Source organism: Aquarana catesbeiana, linkage group LG04, assembly GCF_042186555.1.
Source record: "Aquarana catesbeiana isolate 2022-GZ linkage group LG04, ASM4218655v1, whole genome shotgun sequence".
NCBI classification, from domain to species: domain Eukaryota; kingdom Metazoa; phylum Chordata; class Amphibia; order Anura; family Ranidae; genus Aquarana; species Aquarana catesbeiana.
Window position 1 is genome coordinate 61,514,341 of NC_133327.1, and position 24,389 is coordinate 61,538,729.

The 24,389-nt window shown below is 44.3% G+C and overlaps 1 protein-coding gene across 1 annotated transcript in view; it reads right to left on the reverse strand.

Moving 5' to 3' along the window:
• LOC141139295 (adhesion G protein-coupled receptor F5-like) overlaps positions 1 to 23,693 on the reverse strand; it is a 134,399-nt gene extending 110,706 nt beyond the window's left edge. Inside the window, 4 exon segments of the mRNA XM_073625262.1 lie at positions 14,270 to 14,332; positions 19,523 to 19,620; positions 20,813 to 20,867; positions 23,592 to 23,693. Coding sequence (XP_073481363.1) covers positions 14,270 to 14,332; positions 19,523 to 19,620; positions 20,813 to 20,867; positions 23,592 to 23,693 — 318 coding nt within the window.
• Positions 23,694 to 24,389: the final 696 nt, after the last annotated feature.

The window sequence follows — 24,389 nt, forward strand, 5'->3', positions numbered from 1 at the left end:
TGACAGTCACTGATGTGGAGGTCACTGATGTGGGGGACTCTTATGGAGGGGGTCTCTGATGAGGAGGTCACTGATGTGGGTGACTCTTATGGAGGGGGTCTCTGATGAGAGGGGACACTGATGATCATTGGCACATGAGGGGCTCTAATGGGGACTAGAATGTAAAGAGGGATTTGATGGGGACTATGATGTAAAAGGGGACTCTGATGGGGACTATAATGCACAGAGGACTCTGATGGAGACTATGATGTAAAGGGTGGCACTGACGGGGACTATAATGCACAGGAGACTCTGACTGGGACTATGATGTTAAAGAAGGCTCTAATGGGGACTGTAATGAAAAGGAAGACTCTGAAGGGGACTGTGATGTAAAGGAAGGCTCTGATGGGGGCTGTGATGTAAAGGAAGGCTCTGATGGGGGCTGTGGTCTAAAGGAAGGTTCTGATGGGGACTGTGATATAACGAAAGGCTCTGATGGAGACTGTGATATAAAGGGAGGCTTTTATGGGGACTCTGAGGCAAAGAAAGGCTCTAATGGGGACTATGATGTAAAAGGAGGCTCTGATAGGGACACTGATGTTAAGGAAGGCTCTGTTGAGGACTGTGGTGTAAAAGGAGGCTCTGATGGGGACAGATGTAAATAGAGGCTCTGCAATAACACTAGCAAAAAACTGTTCAAAATGTATTCTCTCTCTACAAATGGGAATCTGAGCATAAAAAAAATAAAAACGCATGAAAAATACTGTCAATGTGCAAAAAAAAGTTTTTCTGCATGTATGGTGTGAATGAGAATAAAAAGTGCAGCTGTAAGTTTAAAGGGACTGCCCATTCAAAAGTGATACTTTACATATTGGAGGAGCCCCTCATTTCTTAAGCCTCGTACACACGATCGGATTATCCGACGGGAATTGTGTGATGGCAGGCAGTTGTCGGAAAATCTGACCGTTTGTATGCTCCATCGGACAATTGTTGTCGGATTTTCCGCCAACAAATGTGGGATAACATGCTTTAAAATTGTCCGCCAACAAATGTGTGTTGTCAGATTATCTGAGCGTGTGTACACAAAACTCCAAAGTACAAACACACATGCTCAGAAGCAATGCTCACCATAACACAACATTAGCAGAAGTTGCCCAAAGGGTGGCACTAAAGAGCTGAAAAAAAACATAGTTTTGTGTTTGTTGACCGACAATTCTTTGCTGTTTGTAAAACAAGTTCCTAGCCAATGCCCTTTGGACAAAAGTCCTACGCTTTGTCCGCAGAAAATCCGATTGTGTGTATGAGGTTTATTAGGTATTGGATACTCCAACAATTTTTACATGTCATAATTCCTGACTCTTTTCCTATCTACCTTGGAGATTTGGGTGTTCCCACTCACCAGCTCCTCTTCTTAAATTCTTGTTAGTGGCCACAGTGGGTGAGCAGCCCGGAGAAATCCCACCACTACAGTCCTCAAGAAATAAAACAAATTATTGGATAATTTTACTCTTTAGAATCTTCCAAATATGGACATCTAAACTTTGGATCACCTCAAGGTGTATGAAACAACTCCAATCCTCCCCATAACTATGTAAACTATGAAAAATACTTTCTTTATCGTACATCACGGGACACAGAGCAGCCATAGTAATTACTATGTGGGTTATACTCCACCAATAGGTGAATGGACACTGGCAACCCAAGACAGGAAGTCCCCCTCTATATAACCCCTCCCATACAGGAAGTACCTCAGTTTTTTCGCCAGTGTCTGAAGGTGTTGGTCACGGTTGCAGAAGTGCTATGCTAAAGAAAAAAGCTCTGTTACGGAAATCCTTAAGCAGGATCAAGATGCTATGCAGTCGGATCCATCCTAGATGCCAAAAAGCAATGGCCTAAATGGAAGATACCCGAGCCTCGTGGAAGGAAAACAGCAAGGTCACTTGCTTGTTATGCTCCTCTGTTGAGGGCTGGACCCTGGGATCTGGCACCTTGGTCGCATGACTAAAGCAAAGGTTGCCCTGGCAGGGTGCTGTACAGTTACAAGGATATGGACACCAGTGTACAAGAGGGACCCAGTCCTTGAAGGTCCATCATGATGTAGCCCGCCGTGATGGGTGAAGATTGGATCTGGCTGTGTTTTTCCAGCAGTATCCTGCGGCGGGAATGGTAAGTCAAAGAAGATCCTAAGGAACACATACGGTTCACTTGGTGACTTCTTCTGAGTAAACGATGCATTGCCTGTTTTTTACCACTAGAAGGTGTAATTGTAACATACCTGGTGTTTAACATTACCATGCTTCCCCTGCAGTGTGCTCAGTGTCTGCCAGTGCTCCTGTCGAACAGCGTTGCCTCCTTACTCTGCTCTGTCATGGCTGCCGAAAAGGGCTGGGGGATCGCCGCCCTGAAAAAACAGCTTTTTCCCTGGGGATGCAGCCCTTGTCCCCCTGAGCGTTCCGTCTGCAGGACTGTTCGTTCGTGCGCGGGAATAGCTCTGTTTAAATAAGCTATCTTAGGACGCGGGGGGCGTGGCTTGGCTCCACCGATGTGCACGTGGAAACGAACGTTCACGTAATACACAGCGCAGGCGCAAGGCTTACTGCCTATAAAGCCTTTACTCTGGAAAGAGTCTGGTGGCTGACAGAGGGACACAGAGCATATGAGGGCATGTAAGCGCTGTATGGGTGTTGGTTACTGGCATTCCTAAAGGCACGTCTACTCAGCATCAGACTGAGATATTTCCATTGCTGGACTATAGCCTTTTGTGCTTAGGACTATGTCTTCCCAAAAGAGAGGTGAGAAGCATGCGGAGTGGCAAGGAAACGTGACTGGCGTGTGTGCTGCACTAGAGGGAGGAGAGATCAGATTACACGGACCAGTTGCTCATGATTTGCACTATCTTTGAACACTTGGGATACTTCCCATGATTGACCATGTGAGACCCAGAGGTTACTTACAAGAGACAACCGTGAGATCTAGGAAGCCCAGGAGATCTGGAGTTCCATGGTGGGGATCTGTGATCCAATTTGTGCTTTCTGACCTCCCTGAGTAAGGGGGGTCGCTGGCAATTCGCTAAGCCTTCCATCTAACTAGAGGTGACGGGTCTCACGAGGTCAAGCATATCAAGTCATATAATTTATATGAAGATTATCCAGTCACTTTTATGGACCTTTTTTTGATAACATTTTTCACCATACCTTTGCACTTTATTGTAGCATTCTCTTATATGATTTTTTTGGTTTTTGTTCATTCCTTAGTTTTGATATATGCAAGTTTATCAATTGGCACTATTTTCAAGCACTCTATTTTACTTTGTTTCTTATGTAGTTTATGGTGAATTGTGTTCACAACTCTATGGTCATAAGTTTGCACATTTTATTAGGTTGCTTATAACAACTTTCTTACATTTAGGGCTGCACTTTTTTTTACACATCTATTTTATACCTAATATCTGGGTTATAGTGCTCAGCTGCTGCATGCTGTTTTTTACCAAGCGCGGATTTTATTCCATTATATCTTTAATGCCACAGCAGTGGCTTACATCAACCACCAAGGGGGTACCAGAAGTCATGCAGCCCAAAGGGAAGTGAACCATATTCTGGCCTGGGCAGAGAAGCATGTACCTTGCCTATTGGCGGTCTTCATTCCAGGAGTGGAGAATTGGCAGGCGTATTTCTTGAGCTGCCAACAATTGTTCCCTGGAGAATGGTCTCTCCATCCCGACATTTTTTTCAGCCATTTGCCAAAAATGGGACACCCCGGACGTAGATCTATTGGCGTCCAGGTTCAACAAGAAGTTGGACAGCTTTGTGTCAAGGACAAGTGATCCACTCGCATGTGGGACAGATGCATTAGTAACTCCTTGGGATCAATTTTCACTGATTTATGCATTCCCCTTCAGTTCAGCTGCTACCGCGGCTCAAAGGGTTGTCTTTGCAATGCCGACAAAACTAGATTCAACTGCCATGGGCACAAGGGTGACCCAACTGGTGGAATTATACGAGTTACCCCTTGTATAAAGGCCCGGATCAAAGAATGCAAAGCAAGCGGCCTTTAAAAGAATACTGACAAGGCCGAGATCTGACCCTTGATTGTACTCAAGGCTAGCTTCATTTCTACCCCCAACTGTAGGAAGGCAAGAATTCTTCCTATGACATACTTCCGAGGATGCCATCCTTTAGTTTCACACCAGGAAACATAAGCCCCCCAGTTGGGGGTAGAAATGAAGCTAGCCTTGAGTAGATCCTTTTCACAAGGAAGTTGTTTTTTTTTTTGGTTGCAGTAACCTCGGCAAGGAGAGTATCAAAATTGGCAGCTTTTTCTTGTAAAGAGCCATACTTAATTATTCATAAGGATAAGGTGGTGTTGCGTCCTCACCCAACCTTTCTACCTAGTGTCCAGTTTTCATCTGAACCAAGATGTCTTCCTGCCTTCCTTTTTTCCAGAACCTCGTTCTCCGGAGGAAAAATTTGAAGGTGACAGCTCAGATACGGCAAACTGATGCTTTGTTTGTGCTGCCAGAAGGGCCCAGGAAAGGGCAGGCAGCTTGAAATCGACTATTTCAAAGTGGATTTGGCAAGTTATAATTCAGGCTTATGGTTGGAGAAAAAAAAAAGGTTGAGCCTTTTCAAGTTAAAGCGCACTCTACTAGAGCAGTGAGTGCTTCATGGTCAGTGTATCACCAAGCCTCTATGACTCAGATTTGCAAGGCCGCAACTTGGTCGTTAGTCCATACATTCACTAGATTTTATCACTTGGACGTAAGACGACAAGAGGATGTCGCTTTTGGGCGCAGTGTACTGCAGTCAGCAGTATAGATCCTCAAGTCTGATGGCGGTCTTCTTTTATTTGTGTCTCCCTCCCCTCAGAGGCATTGCTTTGGGACATCCCACATAGTAATTACCATGGCTGCTCTGTGTCCTGTGATATACAATAAAGAAATAGGATTTTTATAACAGCTATCTGTAAAATCCTTTTCTTGGAGTACATCACGGGACACAGAGGCCCCTCCCCTCTTATTGGGATATATTTAATATATATATATATATATATATATATATATATATATATATATATATATATATTGCTTTGCTACAAAAACTGAGGTACTTCCTGTATGGGAGGGGTTATATAGAGGGGTACTTCCTGTCTTGGGTTACCAGTGTCCATTCACCTAAAGGTGGCGTATAACCCACATAGTAATTACTATGGCTGCTTTGTGTCCCGTTATGTACTCCAAGAAAAGGATTTTACAGGTAAGCTGTTATAAAAATCCTATTATTCTGGCCCACTGTTATAGTCCCTGAGAGATATAACAAACTATTGGGTATTTTTTTTCTTTAGCATCTAACAAATATAGAAATATCAGTTTTGGGTCATTTTAACCTGTAAGAAACAACTCCAATCCCACCATCCTCTTCATTAACCCATGAACTATGAAAATCACCTTTCTAATTCAACAATACAGTTTCCAAAATATATAAAAAAAAAACTGTTAGGTAGTTTTACTCTTTAGCAACTACCAAACATGGAAATATCAACCTAAAGGAAACAACTTTTATCCCACCACCTTGCCATAAAATCATAAAATAGGCAAAACACAATTTTGGCCACTGGCTTGAGTGGCAGACCCTTTAGTTATAGTTTATTCTTGGCTCTGCTTTACCTTGTGAAGGCAAATGTGTGAACTATTGAGCAGCACTTTATGGATTTTTTATATCACTATTAAAGTGGTTCTAAAGCCTTAAGGTTTTTCACCTTAATGCAGGGGTCAGCAACCTATGGCCCATGAGTCCCACCTGGCCTGTGGCCGCTAAATGTCTGGCCCGTCGGTGCACGTGATGCACGTCATCCCGCGGACATTTTAACCCCGTTTTGCTTTCTTGGGATAACAACCGATGCGGCTAAGAAGCCGCTTGGTTGTTATCCCAAGCAGCGGGAGGGGACTTCCCCCCTCCCGCCGCCTTTCGTGGCTCGTCTGGTCCCTACGGTCCCAAGGCCAAGCAACCAGCCGGCAGAGACCCGAACGAAGCCGGAATTGGCTCTGATCGGGTCTCGGATCTAGTAACCCGGAAAGAGTGTCATGACATTGCTTCCGGTTTACAGAAGACCTAAAGGCGCCAAATTTTAAAAAATGACAGCAGTCAAAACAGCCAAACTTGGCATTTTGAATGCTTTTAAGTGCAAGGGAATGATTTGGGGTCTTATAGACTCTAGATCCCTCCATAAAGGAGTACCTGCCACTGCCTATTACTGTCACAAGGGATGTTTACATTCCTTCTGACAGCAATAAAAGTGATCAGATTTATTTTTTAAAGGGACAGTGTAAAAAAAAAATGAAATAAAATAAAGAAAAATAAAATTTAAAGTGCCCTATCCGTCCGTGCTCGTGCGCAGAAGCGAACGCATGCGTAAGCCACGACCGCAAATGTAAACAGTGTTCAAACCACACATGTGAGTTATCAGCGAGATCATTAAAGCAAGAGCAATAATCCTAGCACATCATCTCCTCTGTAAACTCTAAACTGGTACCTGTAGAAATTTTTAAAAACGTTGCCTATGGAGATTTTTAAGTACCGTAGTTTATCGCTATTCCATGAGTACGGGCAATTTTAAAGCATAACATGGGGGAGGGAGGCTTTGTAATATGCAAGGGGGCTGGGAAGGGGGGCTGTGTAATATGCTGGGTGGGCTGTGTAATATAAAGGGGTCCAGAGGTGCGGGGCTGTGTAATGTAAAGTGGTCCAGAAGTGCAGGGGACTGTGTAATGTAAAGGGGTCCAGATTATTATCTTCATTTATTAGCAGGTGAATGCGACCCTCCATGCATTCACATTCATTGAATCCGGCCCTCAAGTGGAAAAAGGTTGCTGACCCCTGCCTTAATGCATACTCTGCATTAAAGTGAAAAACCTTTGGTGCTGCAGAATCCTCCCAGCCCCCTTTATCCTTACCTGAGCCTGATCCAATCCAGCAATGTGCACGAGAGCAGCGTCTCTTGCCGCTGTCTCCCTCCTCCCTGGGCATATGGATAGCAGCAGGAGCCATTGGCTCTCGGTGCTGTCAATCAAATGCTGTGCAGAGCAAGCAGGGCCGAGCCACCTACTCTGTGTCATTAGACACAGACAGGGCATTTCAGCAGTGAGCCCGCACGGGTGCCCCAATGGAAAGTGTTTTTTTAGGGGGGGACTTGCTAAAGAGGAAGAGCCTGGAGCGCAGGCGGGGGGGGGGACCCCAGAAAAAAAGGATCGGAGTTACTCTGTGCAAAACCATTGCACAGAGTAGGTAAGTAAAAACATATTTGTTATTTTAAAGCGGTATTAAAGCCTGTTTTGTAATTTTTACCTACAGGTAAGCCTATAATAAGGCTTACCTGTAGGTAAAATGAAAATCTCTTAAACACGCACCATTTAGAAGATATTCACACTGGATGCAGCCAGTGACATCACCGGAGCATGTGCTCTGAAGGTCCTTCATACCGTGCCGGACCTTTAGAGCACCGTGCCGGAACTGAGGGCTCCCGAATGCATGTGAGGGAGTAATTTCATAAGGGCTCTGGCCACTCGCACAGCCCGCGAACCCGGAAGGAAGACCAGGGGAAGATGGAAGCCCTGTCAGTGGTGACAGCACGCCACTGGAGGGCTTTGTTCTGAGGTAAATTTTTTCATAATGTGCTTATATGCGATGCATACTAAGTACATTATGCAATTGTCTTACAGGGAGAAGTTTTTTTTTATTTTACTGCAGCGGTTTACAACCGCTTTAATTTATGCAGGGGTCTCAAACTGGCCGCCCTCCAGCTGTTGCGAAACTGCAAGTCCCATCGTGCCTCTGGCTGTGGAAGTTATGCTTGCAACTGTCAGCCTTGCAACACCTCATGGGACTTGTAGTTTTGCAACAGCTGGAGGGCCGCCAGTTTGAGACCCCTGATTTAAAAAAATATGAAGTTTTAATGATACTTTAACTACCTCATCTTAACTTTTCTTTGAGAGTTAAGCTTATCATTTTGTACCTTTAATTGTATTGCACTCCAGGCCAATATTGGGTGAAGCTGCTTACATTTTTCTTGCTATTTTGTATCACTATACATTGGTGGGATATGATAAATTGTATTAAGGGTATTATTTAGGGTAACAGAAGTTAAACGTTATGTATGAAATATCCCAAAATATATGTTTGAAGAATTTAAATGAAAGTGGAGAATGTTAAAACCTACAAAAAAAATCTTTCACACTTTGGCCTGCTATTTCCTTTCCACCCAGAACACACTTAAATACACTCATTTTCGCAATTATAAAAAAGTCAGGTTCTATATGAGTGTACCATATAACATTGCCATCTGGAGATACTATGGGGGGGGTCTATTTATTTTCACCAAAGATTTACACATTTATCCAATCGAATCTTGGGGAAAAATGTGTGAAAGTTGGAGGAATCTTGCATGATTACATTGATAAATAGATCCGTCTTTTGCTTATTTTTACTCATTAGTACATCACACTATCCAGTCGTCGTCTTTTATGTGAGTATGAATTTCCAGATGCTTCAGTTGAATCTTGAATCGATTAGAGATGTTAAACAGCTGAAACAAAACAAATGTTCAAGCTTTAAACATATAATCAGGGCTATCATACGGCAAAATAGCTGTGTGAGAAGTTGCTCCTCTCAGTGTCCTCAGAAACATTTTTGTTCTGGAGTGGATAAGCCTTCAGTACAAGGGGCTTCACTTCTCTGGAAAGCTGGCCTAGGAACCATCTGAGGCTTCACACTAAGGATGAGCAAAATGTACCTGGGTTTGGTTCGAGGTGGGTGCAGTGAACAATACTGAAGTTCTGGTGCCAAATTCAAACCCAATTGAAGTCAAAGGGACAGGGTGGACATGACTATATTTGGTAACTATGATTGATGTAGATCTGCAGAGCTGGATGACATACAGGTGAAACTCAAAAAATTAGAATATTTTGCAAAAGTTCATTTATTTCACTAATGCAACTTAAAAGGTGAAACTAATATATGAGATAGACTCATTACATGCAAAGCAAGATAGCTCAAGCCGTGATTTGTCATAATTGTGATGATTATGGCTTACAGCTCATGAAAACCCCAAATTCACAATCTCAGAAAATTAGAATATTGTGAAAAGGTGCAATATTCTAGGCTCAAAGTGTCCCACTCTAATCAGCTAATTAAGCCATAACAACTGCAAAGGGTTCATGAGCCTTTAAATGGTCTCTCAGTCTGGTTCAGTAGGAATCACAATCAAGGGAAAGACTGCTGACCTGACAGTTGTGCAGAAAACCATCATTGACACCCTCCATAAGGAGGGAAAGCCTCAAAAGGTAATTGCAAAAGAAGTTGGATGTTCCCAAAGTGCTGTATCAAAGCACATTAATATAAAGCTATGTGGAAGGGAAAAGTGTGGAAGAAAAGGGTGCACAAGCAACAGGGATGACCGCAGCCTGAAGAGGATTGTCAGGAAAAGGCCATTCAAATGTGTGGGTGGAGCCTGTGACGCTGACGTCGTTACGTTTTTCCTTGGTGACTGATGGGACGCACACAGTAAGCGGGAGGACATTTGTGGAGACGCCGCGATCTTTACCTTGACATATGATTACGCTCTTAAAGGATGGAAATTTTTGTAAGTACAATACAAGTCGCCTAATAAACAACGTTGTTTGAACTATTACACTATGGGAGCATTTTTTGTTTTTGTTTTCTGAGTATCACGATTTCAACTGTGGATGTCGGCATAGGTTAGTGGGAAACCTGAAATTTCCCAAATGCCTGGTGAGACTACTGTTATGGTGGTCATCTATAGCTGGTAAGGAGCCTCAACTCTCACTTGGGTGTGAACTACCTTGGATGTTGGACTTGCCTGTCACCACTTTTCCTTTGGAATTTTACTCACATTGTATATGGATTGTTCAGCTTGGAAATCCTTGCACTATTTGCCACTGGGACTTTATTTGCAAATTTTTGGGGGGATTTCATTTTCCCTTTTATTGCATTTCTACACATTGTTTTATATGTTCTCATTTGAACATTGTTTTTTATGATTTTACATTTTTTGAGATATCTGCCTTAGTCTTTTATGTGAGACTGTTTCTCACCATTACTTTATCAATATTTTTTTCACATATTTTTTATAATTTATTCATTGTATCAATGTTTGAGCTATCATCTTTAGTCACTTTTTGATATGCTGGCTCTTATTTCACATACATATATGATTTTTTTTCTGAGAGTTTTGTATATCATTATTTTTCTTTCACATTATTGTTTTAGCGCTGCACTTTTATTTTATCTGAGATATAGTTATAACTTGCATTTTATTACTCTATTCACTGTTTGTGCATTCTCTTTGTGCATTGGTATGTGCTGAGGCCTCAGTGGGAAGGTATTCAATACATGTGTTACAAGTATTGAAGATCTATCTCCCTGTCCACCTGTTCACATATACCCCCATCAGGTTGTTATTGGGTACGAGTGTATGATATAATTGCACTGAATAATACCTCTATCGATCGTGACCTGTGTTCAATCATTGTTTAACCATACCATTTCCTTGTGTTATTTATTACCATAGTAAATATTCTTGAGTGGTTCAGTGATTTTGTCTGAGTTTCTCATTATTAACGTGATATTTTACAATGGAACCCAAGGTTTCAGAGGTAAGAGAGGATCTGCAAAGTCAGGGTGGCCAGTGGGGTATAGAGTCAATCAGCAGCCCCCATGGGGGTACCGCTACATTACTTACTGCCCAGGAGATTGCCAGTCATTTTATAAACAAGATCAACACAATTCGTGATGAGCTCCAACTTGACACTCAATACTTTCCTCTTTTGACTCTGTTACAACTAAGGAAGTGGCCAAACTCCTTTCTGAGGCCCACCTCACCACCTGTCCCCACAATTACCACAATTACTAAGGCCCCCTTACTGTTCTATGCAAAACTCTCTAACCAACATCTCCAATCTCTCTCTCTCTCTCTCTCTCTCTCTCTCTCTCCACAAGATCCTTTCCCTCCCCAATCATGCACTGGTTACCCCCAAACAATAAAAACTCTCACTGGACTCCACCTGTTTGAATAAGTTAAGACCCATCTCCCTGCTCTTGTTTGCCTCCAAGCTTCTTTAATGCCTTGCCCACAACTGTATGAGTTACCATCTCACTAACAACAACCTTCTCGATCGCCCACAGTCTGACTTCTGCCCACAGCATTTTACTGAAACTGCCCTAATAAAACTCGCTAATGACCTACTAACTGCTAAAACCAATGACCATTACTCCAAACTCATATTCTTAGACCTTCCACTGACTTTGACACAGTTGACTACCTGATTCTTCTAAATAAACTACACTCCCTTGGCCTCCGTGACTCTGCTCTTTCCTGGTTCTCCTCTTACCTATCTCAGTGCTCTTTCAGCCTCATATTAACCACCAACTTCTACACTCCTCTTCCTCTTTTTCTTGGGGTACCCCAAGGCTCTGTCCTTGGGCCCCTTCTATTCTCTCTCTACACTTCTTTCCTGCACTAGTTGGTAACCTCCCATGGCTTCCAATACCACCTCTACACCAACAACTCCCAGATCTATCTCTCTACTCCCCAGCTCTCCCCCTCGAACTCCTCGAGTAGCACAAATTTACCGAGTGACATATTAGTATGGATGTCACCCCATTTCCTCAAACTCAATCTGTCTAAAACTGAGCTTGTAATATTTTCTACTCCCCGATCCCCCTCATGAATTTACCATTGAGTTCAACAGCACAATCATCATGACAGGGTGCTAGGTGTAATCCTAGACTCTGACTTCTCCTTCGGGGCCCAACATCCATTCACTAGCTAAATCTTGCCTTAACCTCCTCAACATTTCCAGAATTTGCCCCTTCCTGACTAATGACACCACAAAACAACTTATTCATGTCTTGGTTGTATCCTTTGACTACTACAACGGGCATTCAAAAGCGTACTGTACATCCATGTAAAGGGCTGTGTTCGCTCGCACGAGATACACAAATGTACCATGCATCCACATGCAGCCATTACCATTCATGTCCTTGAGATGCAGTGGCTGCATGGACACTGCAGCTGCTCCCAATTTGACATCCATGGAAGTGCATGTGAGTGCACCCGCACCTGTCATGTGACTACTGTGGTTGGCTGTCACAGTTATCACATGGATCATGGGCCACTCCCGCCAACTGTTATTATAATAAATTTTGTGCTGATCTCTGCCCACATTTTTGACCAGTTTAAATGTAAGTGTTAAAGTTGTGATTTGAGGTTTAATTATAAAAAATAGGGATTGGTTAAGATGTTGGTAGGTGTAGTAGTTCTTCACCCGGCAAGGAGGTGCCTTGCCACTCGCGGATGGAGTGGAGACATAAGGAGAAAATTTTCCAATGCAGCCTCCGTAGGTGTCATAGGAGAGGCAGCTGTCTAATTAGATGTTGTACTTCCAGTGCCTATTCACAGCCATATTGGTTGAGGGCATACTAGTAAATAGCACTAGAGTACTAGAACCAGGAAAACTGCTCTGGCTCTACTCCTGTATGAGTAGGGCCAAAACTAGAAAGTGAGGCCCGGAATGATGGAAAGAAGAGGAATAGTGCAGGGCCGGGCATGACAGTGTGTCTAGTGACACACATAGGGTTAATGTTTCAAGGAAAAGTGTGGGAGGAGATAACAGGAAAGTAAGGAGGAGTGGCCTTATAAAAGAGGGGAGGAGCAAAAACGGAACAGTGTGCTGGGAAGGAGACACGAGGAGGCAGAATTTCTCTGCTCCTCAGACACAATGGCGGACGTTGAGGCGATTTTGGCGCGGTTGCGGCAGGCGGCGGCGGCGAATGGATCGGACTGGCTTCGCAGCCAGGTCACAGCGATGCTCGGGGGAGAAGCAAGCCATGCAGGGGGTGAAGGTGAGCCGTCTGTGCGTGCGCGGAGATCGCGGCCTCCGGCGCGCTATTCACCTGGGCCAGGACATGGACAGGGTCGTCTGACACGGAGCCCAAGGGGGGAACAATCGGCACCGCCGGCCAAGAGGAGCCACACGGGTGATTCGGTGGGGCCCGGGCGGGTTACACGCCGCGGTCACGGAGCGGTGGGCGGGGCCACGGGCCAACATGGCGCCACTTCCCCGCACGCTGGCACTGCACGGAGGATTTCGAACAGCCCCTCAGTACCTCTGTACGAGTGTGAGCGGGTGGACAGAAGGGGGAGAACGGCGCCGAGAGCAGCAGCGTCCGGGTCGCGTGGATCGAGCGGCACCGCGGGTGGGCGGAGCTTACCGGGCGGGGGGGACGTGTCCCAAGATGGCGATGGAAACAGCGCCCAGGCTGGCCCGGTAGCTGGAAGTTCAGGGCAGCAGGGAGCAGCAGTGACTCGTCGCACAGTGCAGGCCTCACACCAGCGTGGGCTTCCGGCCTCCAGGAGGGCTTCTCCTGGGGGGCTACCTCTGACGCCAATCCCAGTGCAAGGGGAACAGTCCGAAGACGAGGTGTCCGATGAGGAAGATGGGCTACAGCAGCCGGAACCAGCAAGAGAGAGCAGCACAGCGGCTGTTGGGAGGAATCCTGGTCAGCCCGGTAAGTCTAGTGATAACTTTTCCTTTACCAATGCTTTGCAGGGCTTGCTGGGGGGGATAGCAACAACTGCAGGAGGGATGGTGACACCTTTGCAGAGCGGGGTGGGTCAGGTTACTGACCAACAACTGGCGAGTACTGCACCCGCCAGTTCGGGGTCAGGGGGACAGCTCCAGGAGCTATTGGAGAGTTTAAGGGCCCTGGTTGGTCGCTTTGGAGAGGGACCAGGGCAGGCTCTGCAAGGGGATGCACAAAGGGCGACAGGGGCTGCGGTTACAGAGGTGCCAGCTACCACAACGCCAGAGAAGGTGGCAGACAAGGAAACAGCAGGTGAGAAGGGGGCTGCAGAAACAAAAGGCAGGACTGATGTGGTTAGGCTGGCAGATGCTGCAAAATGTGAGATATATGTTTGTTTTGAAGGCCCGTTAGGGGCACACTTGAAACCTGAAGTGAGAGAAAAAATTCATAAAGGTGAGTACGTGGAAATTTTCTCCTTGTTGCCATTGGAAAAGTTTAACCTGGATAGGGTTAAACCCGACGATTCCAAGAAGGAGGATGAAGAGAAGAGGAGATATAGATTGATACCGCGGACGTTTGTGAATTGGTTGCAAGCGTTCGCTATCATGGCTAGTGTCATTGGTGAAAAGAACCCTGAACATTGTTCGGGGTTGTTTTGTTATATGGATGCTATAGGTGAGGCACATAGAGTGTACGGGGGAACTGCGTGGTTACGTTACGATGAGCAGTTTCGTCAACGCAGAGCGGTGCGTCCGGCTCTGCGTTGGGACCATAAGGATATTAGCCTATGGATGAAGCTGATGTCGTCGGCTAGGACCCCGCCTCAGTTATTTCAAGGGGGGGCCGGGGGTACTAACTCCTCAGGACTACCGGCCGGCAGAAAATGGGGGGTATGCTGGCAGTATAATGAAGGATCCTGTAAATTTGGGGGGTCCTGCAAATTCAAGCACGAGTGTTCAGGCTGTGGGGGAGCCCACACCCTGTCTCGGTGTTTCAAAAAAGGTAAACGTACCGGGGAGTTTGCTCACAAGAGGGATGACGCCGGTGAAGGTGGAAAGGATGCAACCTTTCCTAAGTAAGTATCCGGATAGGAAAGCGGCGTTACTGATCACTGAGGGTTTTAGAGAGGGGTTCAAAATTCCATGTTCATTGGCGGTGGTTCCTCCAGTAGCACGGAATTTAAAATCTGCGTTGCAACACCCGGGGGTGGTGGGGGAGAAATTGGAAAAGGAAGTGGCTTTAGGACGGATGGGGGGGCCATTTGAGGCAAAACCATTGAATGACTTGGTGGTGTCCCCTCTGGGGGTGGTGCCCAAGAAAGAGCCGAATAAGTTTCGCTCAATTCACCACTTATCATTTCCAAAAGGGGGTTCGGTTAACGATTTCATTGACCCGGACGTCTGCACCGTGTCATACACTTCGTTTGATGCGGCGGTTCGATGGGTCAGGCGCTATGGAAAAGGGGCACTGATGGCAAAAGCTGATATTGAGGCAGCGTTTAGGCTGCTGCCAGTACACCCGGACAGTTTTTGGCTGCTGGGTTGCAAGTGCAGGAACAATTTTATGTGGACAAATGCTTGCCTATGGGTTGCTCCATTTCCTGCGCCATGTTTGAAGTTTTCAGTTCCTTTTTGGAGTGGGTGGTAAGAGATTTGTCCGGCCTTGAATCTATGATACACTATTTAGATGATTTCCTATGCATAGGCCCACCGTCTTCCAGTGTGTGTGCGATTTTATTGTCAACGTTGCAACACACTGCAGAACGGTTTGGTGTTCCCCTGGCTGCTGACAAAACTGAGGGCCCCACCACGGAGATTAGCTTTTTGGGCATTGTTATTGATTCAATGGCAATGGAATGTAGGTTACCGCAAGGAAAGTTACTGGATCTGCAGACGGAAATAAGGCGGGTCCATGGGATGAAAAAAATACAGCTGAGGGATCTCCAATCTTTGCTTGGTAAGTTGAACTTTGCTTGTAGAATCATACCCATGGGTAGGGTTTTTTGCCGACGGCTGTCTGCAGCTACGGCTGGGGTAAAAGCACCGGCCCATTTCATTAGGCTTACTAAGGATCATCGTGAGGATTTAAAGGTATGGTATCAATTTTTGTCGGAATACAACGGGAGGTCAGTGTGGATGTCTGGTCCGGTAAGCAACTTCGATGTAGAATTAGTTACTGACGCGGCGGGATCTACTGGATATGGGGCGTTCTTTAAGGGTCAATGGAGTGCAGAACCATGGCCAAAATCCTGGGTTGAAGCAGGTTTCCTTCGTAACTTGGTACTATTGGAATTGTTTCCAGTAGTTCTGGCTATGGAATTATGGGGCAAGGCTTGTCAGAATTTAAAGTTGCGGTTGAACTGTGATAATATGGGAGTGGTGCAGGTAGTCAATCGCTTGTCAGCGTCTTCTCAACCTGTCATAAGACTATTGCGACAGTTGGTATTACGGTGCTTGCAATTGAATATTTTTATATATGCTGTGCATATACCTGGGATTGAAAATACGCTGGCTGATTCACTGTCTCGCTTTCAGTGGGACAAGTTCAGGGAATTAGCTCCGGCTGCAGAGAAGGAAGGGATTCCTTGCCCGGGTTGGATCTGGGAGCTGGCATTGGAGTCATCGCAGGATGGATACAACAGTCTGTGAGTGAGTCCACATGGTCGGCCTATGTGAAGGTATGGGGTGAATGGTTGAGACTTGTACGGGAATCCGGAGCAAAGGATGACGGGGGAGAGTTGAGATTATTGGTCATTTATTTTGTGTCCAGGAATATGGAAAATGGGGTGGGGGTATCGTCTATTGGTAAGAAATTGGCGGCGCTGTCGTTTCTGTTTAAGTTACAGGGGATGGAGGATTGGACGAAGGAATTTTGGGTACGGCAGGCACTAAAAGGGTACCGGAAAGGGCACAAGAAAAAAGATAACCGTAGACCGGTCACTTTTGCCAACCTGTTGGCAATTTGTGATCAGCTAGGGTTGGTGTGCAGCTCAAGTTATGAATGTTTACTTTTTACAGCGGCTTTTTCGCTGGCGTTTTTTGGGGCGTTTCGGGTAGGGGAGTTGGTCAGCCCATCCAAAAAGGAAGCGGGGGGTATTTTGGTGCAAGACGTGCGGGCACGCACGGGAAGTGTGTGTTTACGGCTGAGGAGGTCGAAAACAGACCAATTGGGAAAGGGCATAGATGTGTGGCTGCATGCATTACCGGGATCGCCAGTATGTCCGGTGAGGACGGTTAATGAATTTGGGAAGATTAGACCGGTAGGTGAGGGTCCATTTTTATGTCATGAGAATGGTGCTTACCTTTCAAAGTTTCAATTTGTGGCGGTGTTTCGAAAATGCTTATCGATGATAGGTTTGGATGAGAAAGCATACGCCTCACACTCCTTCCGCATTGGGGCGGCCACAGAAACTGCCAGATGCGGGTTGGATGAAGCAGCGGTGCGGAGGATCGGTAGATGGGAATCAAAGAGATTCCGTTCATACATTCGCCCTCAATTAGTAGTGGAATAATAAAAAAAAAAAAAAAAAAAAATAATATATATAAATAAATAAATAAATAAATAAATGAAAAATAAATGAAACCCGTATGTTGTATAAGTTGGGTTTTCACATATAGGTAGTGGGTGTTTTTGGTCTGTTGCGTTGGTGATATCACCCTGCCTTGTTGTCTTTTCGTTTCAGATGGAGTGTCTCCACGCCTCGTCTGGATACTGGGACACTCCTACGTTTGTTGGGGGGCAAGTAGAGGTGATGCGAGACCAGATGGGCGCCAGTTAGGCATATCGAGAAGGGAGGCTTTTATCAAGTGGCTGGGGAGACCAGGAATGATGTGGGGCAGAGTGGTTTCAGAGGTGGAACGATTTGCCTGGCTAGATAGACCTCCGGATGTGTTGGTCATACACGCTGGAGGTAACGATTTGGGGGTGAGGACGGTCCGGGACCTGATAGAGGATGTAAAAGCAGATTTGTTGCACTTGCACACTAATTATCCGAACACTTTGTTACTATGGTCTGATATTGTGGCACGAACTTCGTGGCGCAATGCTAGGTCTGTGGTAAGGATTAACAAGGCTCGTATACGTGTCAACAGGGTGGTGGGGAGGTTTTTGGTTCAACAAGGGGGCATGGTGATTCGGCACAGAGAGCTCGAGATAAATGTAGGCCTCTATTTGAGGAGGGATGGGGTCCACCTCACAGATGTGGGGACGGATCTTTGGACCATGGGTTTGCAGGAAGGAATAGAACGGGCCTTGAGGGTGTGGAGGGGCCCTTAAGGATAAGGTTTCATCCTTTCGGGCTGTGGCTGGTTTGTTGTTGTTGGTCGGTGACGGTAGCGGTAAATAAAAGGTTAAAAGGGGTGGGGGGTCAGCAATAGTATGGCCCCTCCTGTGTATTCCTGAAAGGAATACCGGTATGTTGCACTGTGGGAGGGGGTTGTCTCCGAGCGGTACAGCTGGAGGCCTTATCAGTTTTGAAACATGTTCCTGCAGTGCCCTCTTGTGGATATGTGGTAAACTGGGGTAGCTCCGTCATTGACCAACAGATTGTTTAAAACATGTTGTTTTATCTGAGTTTATATGTTATTCATATTGAAGTTAATATTGGAGGTAATTTTATACAGTTGTTTAATAAAAGGCTGTTATGGCCATTTATACTCCAGATGAAAGGTGTGGTCTCGTTATTTAAGTTGGTAAGAGGGTGGAGTATGGTGGCTAACAGTATGGGTAAAATTGGGGTACATCTGGACTACACTAGTCAAGTGAGGCCCGGAATGATGGAAAGAAGAGGAATAGTGCAGGGCCGGGCATGACAGTGTGTCTAGTGACACACATAGGGTTAATGTTTCAAGGAAAAGTGTGGGAGGAGATAACAGGAAAGTAAGGAGGAGTGGCCTTATAAAAGAGGGGAGGAGCAAAAACGGAACAGTGTGCTGGGAAGGAGACACGAGGAGGCAGAATTTCCCACCCTCCCTCCCTGTGTAATGTGTTGTTGGTGTTGTTAATGTGTGTGTTTATTTTTCAGGTTTGGAAGCATTTGGTCGTCATGACAGCTGGATGGTTGGCTGGTTTGTTGTTGTTGGTCGGTGACGGTAGCGGTAAATAAAAGGTTAAAAGGGGTGGGGGGTCAGCAATAGTATGGCCCCTCCTGTGTATTCCTGAAAGGAATACCGGTATGTTGCACTGTGGGAGGGGGTTGTCTCCGAGCGGTACAGCTGGAGGCCTTATCAGTTTTGAAACATGTTCCTGCAGTGCCCTCTTGTGGATATGTGGTAAACTGGGGTAGCTCCGTCATTGACCAACAGATTGTTTAAAACATGTTGTTTTATCTGAGTTTATATGTTATTCATATTGAAGTTAATATTGGAGGTAATTTTATACAGTTGTTTAATAAAAGGCTGTTATGGCCATTTATACTCCAGATGAAAGGTGTGGTCTCGTTATTTAAGTTGGTAAGAGGGTGGAGTATGGTGGCTAACAGTATGGGTAAAATTGGGGTACATCTGGACTACACTAGTCATGACACTGCTGTGTGCCGCTAATGTGTCAGAAAGGTGTCAACCCACCAGCTCTCCAGCAGATAAGACCCTCTTAGTTCATACTGTGTCCACTGCACCTGAGGATACTGTACTTCGCTGCACAACTGTAAAAACCCCGCTCACAGAACTAACAGCACTGAGAACCAACATACCACATCAGGACTTATACGATGAAAAGGGTCTGAAGAGGCAGCCAGAGGCAGAGTTTACCATTACCAGCCCTTTTTGCGCTGCTTTACAGAGTAATCCTGTATATGTATTATGTCATGTGTTATAATGATCAGACATCTGAAATACTATTTGAAACAAAAAGAAAATCATAAAAATGCTTTCTGCAAAAACTAGTACACCAGGATACTTACCCCCAGAGGATGCTACACTGGTTATCACTATAGTATTTGGCAGCAAAGCATTAATATTTTGCATAACATTTGCATATTGTGTAGTCGAACCAGCATCAGGGAAGCTTATTTCAATTTCAACTTCATAGCTGGACATATCCTGGTTGGCTGCCACGATAGAAAAACACATGAGGTCATATACATATTAAAATGCCTTAAATAGGAAATTGGTTTGCAATGATATGTGAACATGGGGGCACCACTACTAAAAGTATATATATTCTGTATTATATTTATTTGTTTAACATTTCTTCAGTTAACTTCTGGTTTCTGGCCTAGGCAAATGATGTCATACATCCCAGGAGTCTTCAGGAGGAGAGGAGGGATTTCTCAGATAAGCATACCCTCCTGTCTGTATGCCTGAGCTAGTGGCAGATGGATTCCAGGAAGTGACTGCTACATGAATCATCTACCCTTACTCAAGATCTCAAGATGGCCACCACCAGAAATACTAGGGGGGTGTTTTTCAAATAGATTTCTCAGACAAATAAAGCATGGAGACAAGGATGGATGGGGGAGTTTGCTTTGAATATTAACCACTTCCGAACCACCCACATACTGCGGCAGGGCGGCCCAGCTGTGCCGTACAGGTACGTCGGTTCATACATTGGATACAGTTCACTGCCCCCCCCCCCCCCCCCCCCCGATCACAGTGAAAAGAGGCAGAACGGGGAACTGCTTATGTAAACAAGGTGGATCCCCATTTTGACAGGGAAGGAGAGAGAGATCAGCTGTTCCTAGTGATCAGGAACAGAGCTCTCTCTCTACTCACAGTAAGCCCATCGGCCTGACAGTTAGAAAGCACATCCCTAGGGGACACTAACCCTTTGATCACCACTAGTGTTAACCCCTTCCCTGTCAGTGTCATTTATACAGTGATCAGTGCATTTTTATAGCACTGATCACTGTATTGGTGTCACTAGTCACCAAAAAGTGTCACGTAGGGTCAGATTTGTCTGCCGCAATGTTGCAGTTCCGCTAAAAATCGCAATTTTTTAGTACAAACAATAAAAAAAATTTAAAGTTTCTAAATCTTTCCCCTATTTTGTAGACGCTATAACTTTTTTCGTGCAAACCCATCTACATACTCTTATTGCAGTTTTTTTTTACCAAAAATATGTAGCAGAATACATATTGGCCTAAGCTGATGAATACATTTGTTTTTTATATATACATATTTTATTTAACATGTATTATAGCAGAAAGTAAAAAAAAATATATATTTTTTTTAAATTGTCAGTATTTTTTGTTTATAGCTCAAAAAAAAAAAAAAAACGCAAAAGTGATTGAAGTCCTTTACCTGCCCGCTTCTCACGATGTAAAGAAATGTGGGTGATGTCATCCAGATGGAAAACCTGGAACAATAGATGTCAAATGTAACTTGTTTTTGTTCACCGACATTTATCGTTTAACAGCAGAAATGTGAAAAGAGAACACCAAAGTGTTCAAATGTATGAAAAGTGTCACATAACGCAGTTCACACAGACCAACAAAAGCATTACCTTCAAAGCAGAAAAGGATATACCGTTATGTATCTATCTGTTTGGAAACAAGAAGATTCTGTCTGCGGGTGCATATTTTGGTTGCCCCTCCCCAGACATTACTTATACTTAACGAGCATAAAAAGAGCTGTAAGGGCCAGTTCTCCCCACTTGCGGTGAGGGAAACGCTCGTCCGTTTGTATTTCCTGCACCACACGGGAATGCACTGCACTCTTTAGATGAGCACGGGCGCCATTAATTGTTAAAAGCACCTAAAAACGCATCTAACAAGCGTGTGCATGTTTGTACCCACCAAAGCGCATGGTACCACAGTACCATGCAGTTTGGTACAGTGTGATTTTAAATGCTTGTTCCTGCGCATTTGGCAGCCCAATCAAATGAGTGGGAGCATAGAAATGCACACATTTACAACTCCTGGAATCACCACTCTTGGAAAATGTTCATTCAATTGTTTAATTGTGTAGAAAAAAAACGAATCACAGACATGCCTCAAAACTAATTTCATTTAACATTCCAACCTTGTGATTTTAAGAAACACTTAAAAACTATAAAAGAAAGAAAACTGTAGTCAATTGCCATGAATAACTTAATTTTTCAAACAAGCCATGGTAGGTAGAGAATGCACTTAAATTATGGGTGGGGCATTCATGTAAAATGATGTGGGTGGAGTCCTGTGTAATTTTTTTGCTAGAAAATTACTCAGGACCCCCAAACATTTTCTATATTTTCAAACGCAATTTTTATACTCCACCCACATCATTTTACATGAATGCCCCACCCGTAATTAAAGTGCATTCTCTAACTACAATGGCTTGTTTGAAAAATTCAGTTATTCATGGCAATTGACTACAGTTTTCTTTCTTTTTTAGTTAAAATTCAGTTATTCATGGATGCGGCTTGAGTCGTAGTGACTGGGCTGCCTTTTTTATTTATTTGGATGATTAAATTGATTATTTATTTTAAGCCTTTTAGAATGATTTAATAATTGCCGTTTTACAGCCTATTTTATGCTGTATTTGGGTTTGTACGTTTATTTATCTAATTTTATTTTTATTTGTTGCTTGCCTATGATCCCATACATAATCTTACCATCTGGCCTCGTTCACACGGAGTGGTTAGAACCATGCCCCATGCAGGGTAGTGTTTTACCGGCACTGGGATGCACAGGTGTTGCAGGTGCACTGCCCCCAAACGCACCTTGGGTGCATCTGCATGCGGAGGAGTGTATGGCTCCCATGGTTCAGAGAAGCAGGATCTCCCAGTCTATGGATAGTGTAGGACCCACTAATCATGGGGTACTTTGTCGCAGTAAGTGGGCTTAAGCACCATATAGCAATATGGTGTGACCAAATCCCCATATTTTTTGATAATGTTTTTTGACAATGATTAGGTGTTTTAAATAGCCTTGCAGGAGGTAAATGTCTTTTTTGCATGTGTGCGCTGTAATATTTTGTTCTGTTGTATGGTCTTATGGCTGCACCATCTTTAATGCATCTTTTAGGGTGTGCCCCCCCCCCCCCAATATCTTGTTCATCTGCATGGATGTCACATTGGGAGCAGTGGCTGTGTCCATGTGAAAGAGGCCTTTTCCTGTAAGGGTATACAATACCATATGCCCATTCAGGGTCGTGTGTATCCACACAGGGATGCACAGATGTTCTGAGTATCCCACTGCATGCAGTCCCATTCATTTTTATTGGGACGCAGTGGCTGGATGAACACAGTGGCTGTGTCCCAATATGATCACCCCAGATGATGTCTTTTAAGATGAAACGCATTGGGATGCTCTGCTGAAGTTACTGGTTTATTCTAAAGTGCTTTTTTTATCTACTAAAATGGACGCTCATGCACCTTCTAGAGGACCCCCTGAGTGGTGACCCTTTGAGATTCATTCCCAGCAGAGACCCTGTGGCTGGGGGACACAGCCACATGCTCACACGATCTCCCTAAGAAGAGATCAATCGATCTGGTAAGGGGCAGTTGGTTTTGAGGTGGAGGAACTTTCCTGTCATCACGCACCTCAGGGTGACAATACTGCATGCCTCACATCGTTTGGATGACTGGTGTATTTCTTGTTTTGAAAGACTTTCCCAGCAAGGAACTCTTTATATGGACTTTGCTTACTCCATCCAGTTTTGAATCTGACCTCTCATTCTCAATTTTTTATGTTTAATTCATGGGAGTTATGTTGGAATTTTTGGTAATATTTTAATTTCAAATTTGATTCTTTCTTCACTGTTCATTCATCACATATGGGTGCATTAGTTGTGGTTATTTAAGTGATTTACTTTTGCACTCACTCACTAGGCAGCGCAGCCTTTTTTATATACAGTCCCAATATGATATCTGTGTGGGTGCGGGTGCATGCAGGTCCCCAAACTCACACCTACACACACATGTCACATGGCTGGGTTGCAATTCACATGAATGGGACGGAACACCTGTGCATCCCTGTGTGGATAAACATGGCCCTTTACATGGGTGTATGGTATTGTATGCCTTGTGTGAATGATATTTTCCTTCTAGTGATTGGTTGTAACAAACACATGCAATATGTTATTTGTGTTTTTCACTTACAGATGGTGCTAAATCATCTTGAAAATCTTTCTCCGATAAGCCGCTGGATGTTTGCCATGAGAGACATAAAAATATGTACAAAATTGATGGCAGTCCCATCATTCTGCTGGAGGTTGCTGAAAGAAAATAATAAATAATGAAGGGCTGATCATGAAACCCTGTGAAATAGTTGTTTATGATTGCTTAGTAAAGTAAGACAGTGTTCATTTAATGTAGTGAACAAGGCCTCATTCACGTGGGCGTACTTATAGTGTTACTAAACCCAGGACCGTGCATTCACTATATCTGGTCTCCCACAGTACACAGTAAATAGTAAATATAAACTGATAAATACCTTTTCTCATCAGCAGTATATAACAGCTTTGTGACTTCTATCAGTTCCTAGTAAAGCTTGTAGGAGGGGTTTTCTTTCTCCTCTGATCCTCTGTCTGGACAGTACTGATTGGCCCTGTGCTGATCACATGCACCCTCCCAAGAAAAAAAAAACTCTCTAGCAATACACACCAAACCGAGCATGTGTTATTTTTTGGAGACAGTGGAAGAAGAGGAGGATCAGAGAGACGGGATCAAACAGCCTATATACAAAATGCAAATAATTAACCCCTTAGGCTCCACAGTGAGTATAACAAGCATGCTTTACTGCATATACAGACTGATTTTACAATTTATAAATGTCTCCAAAGGTTAAAACTTTTTCTTTGCCCCCACTTTGGACAGTGGATGCATATTTAAATTTTTCTTCTTCCCTTTTATATACAAGGTATTAAAAGGACCACACCCAACGATGGCACTGCCTGC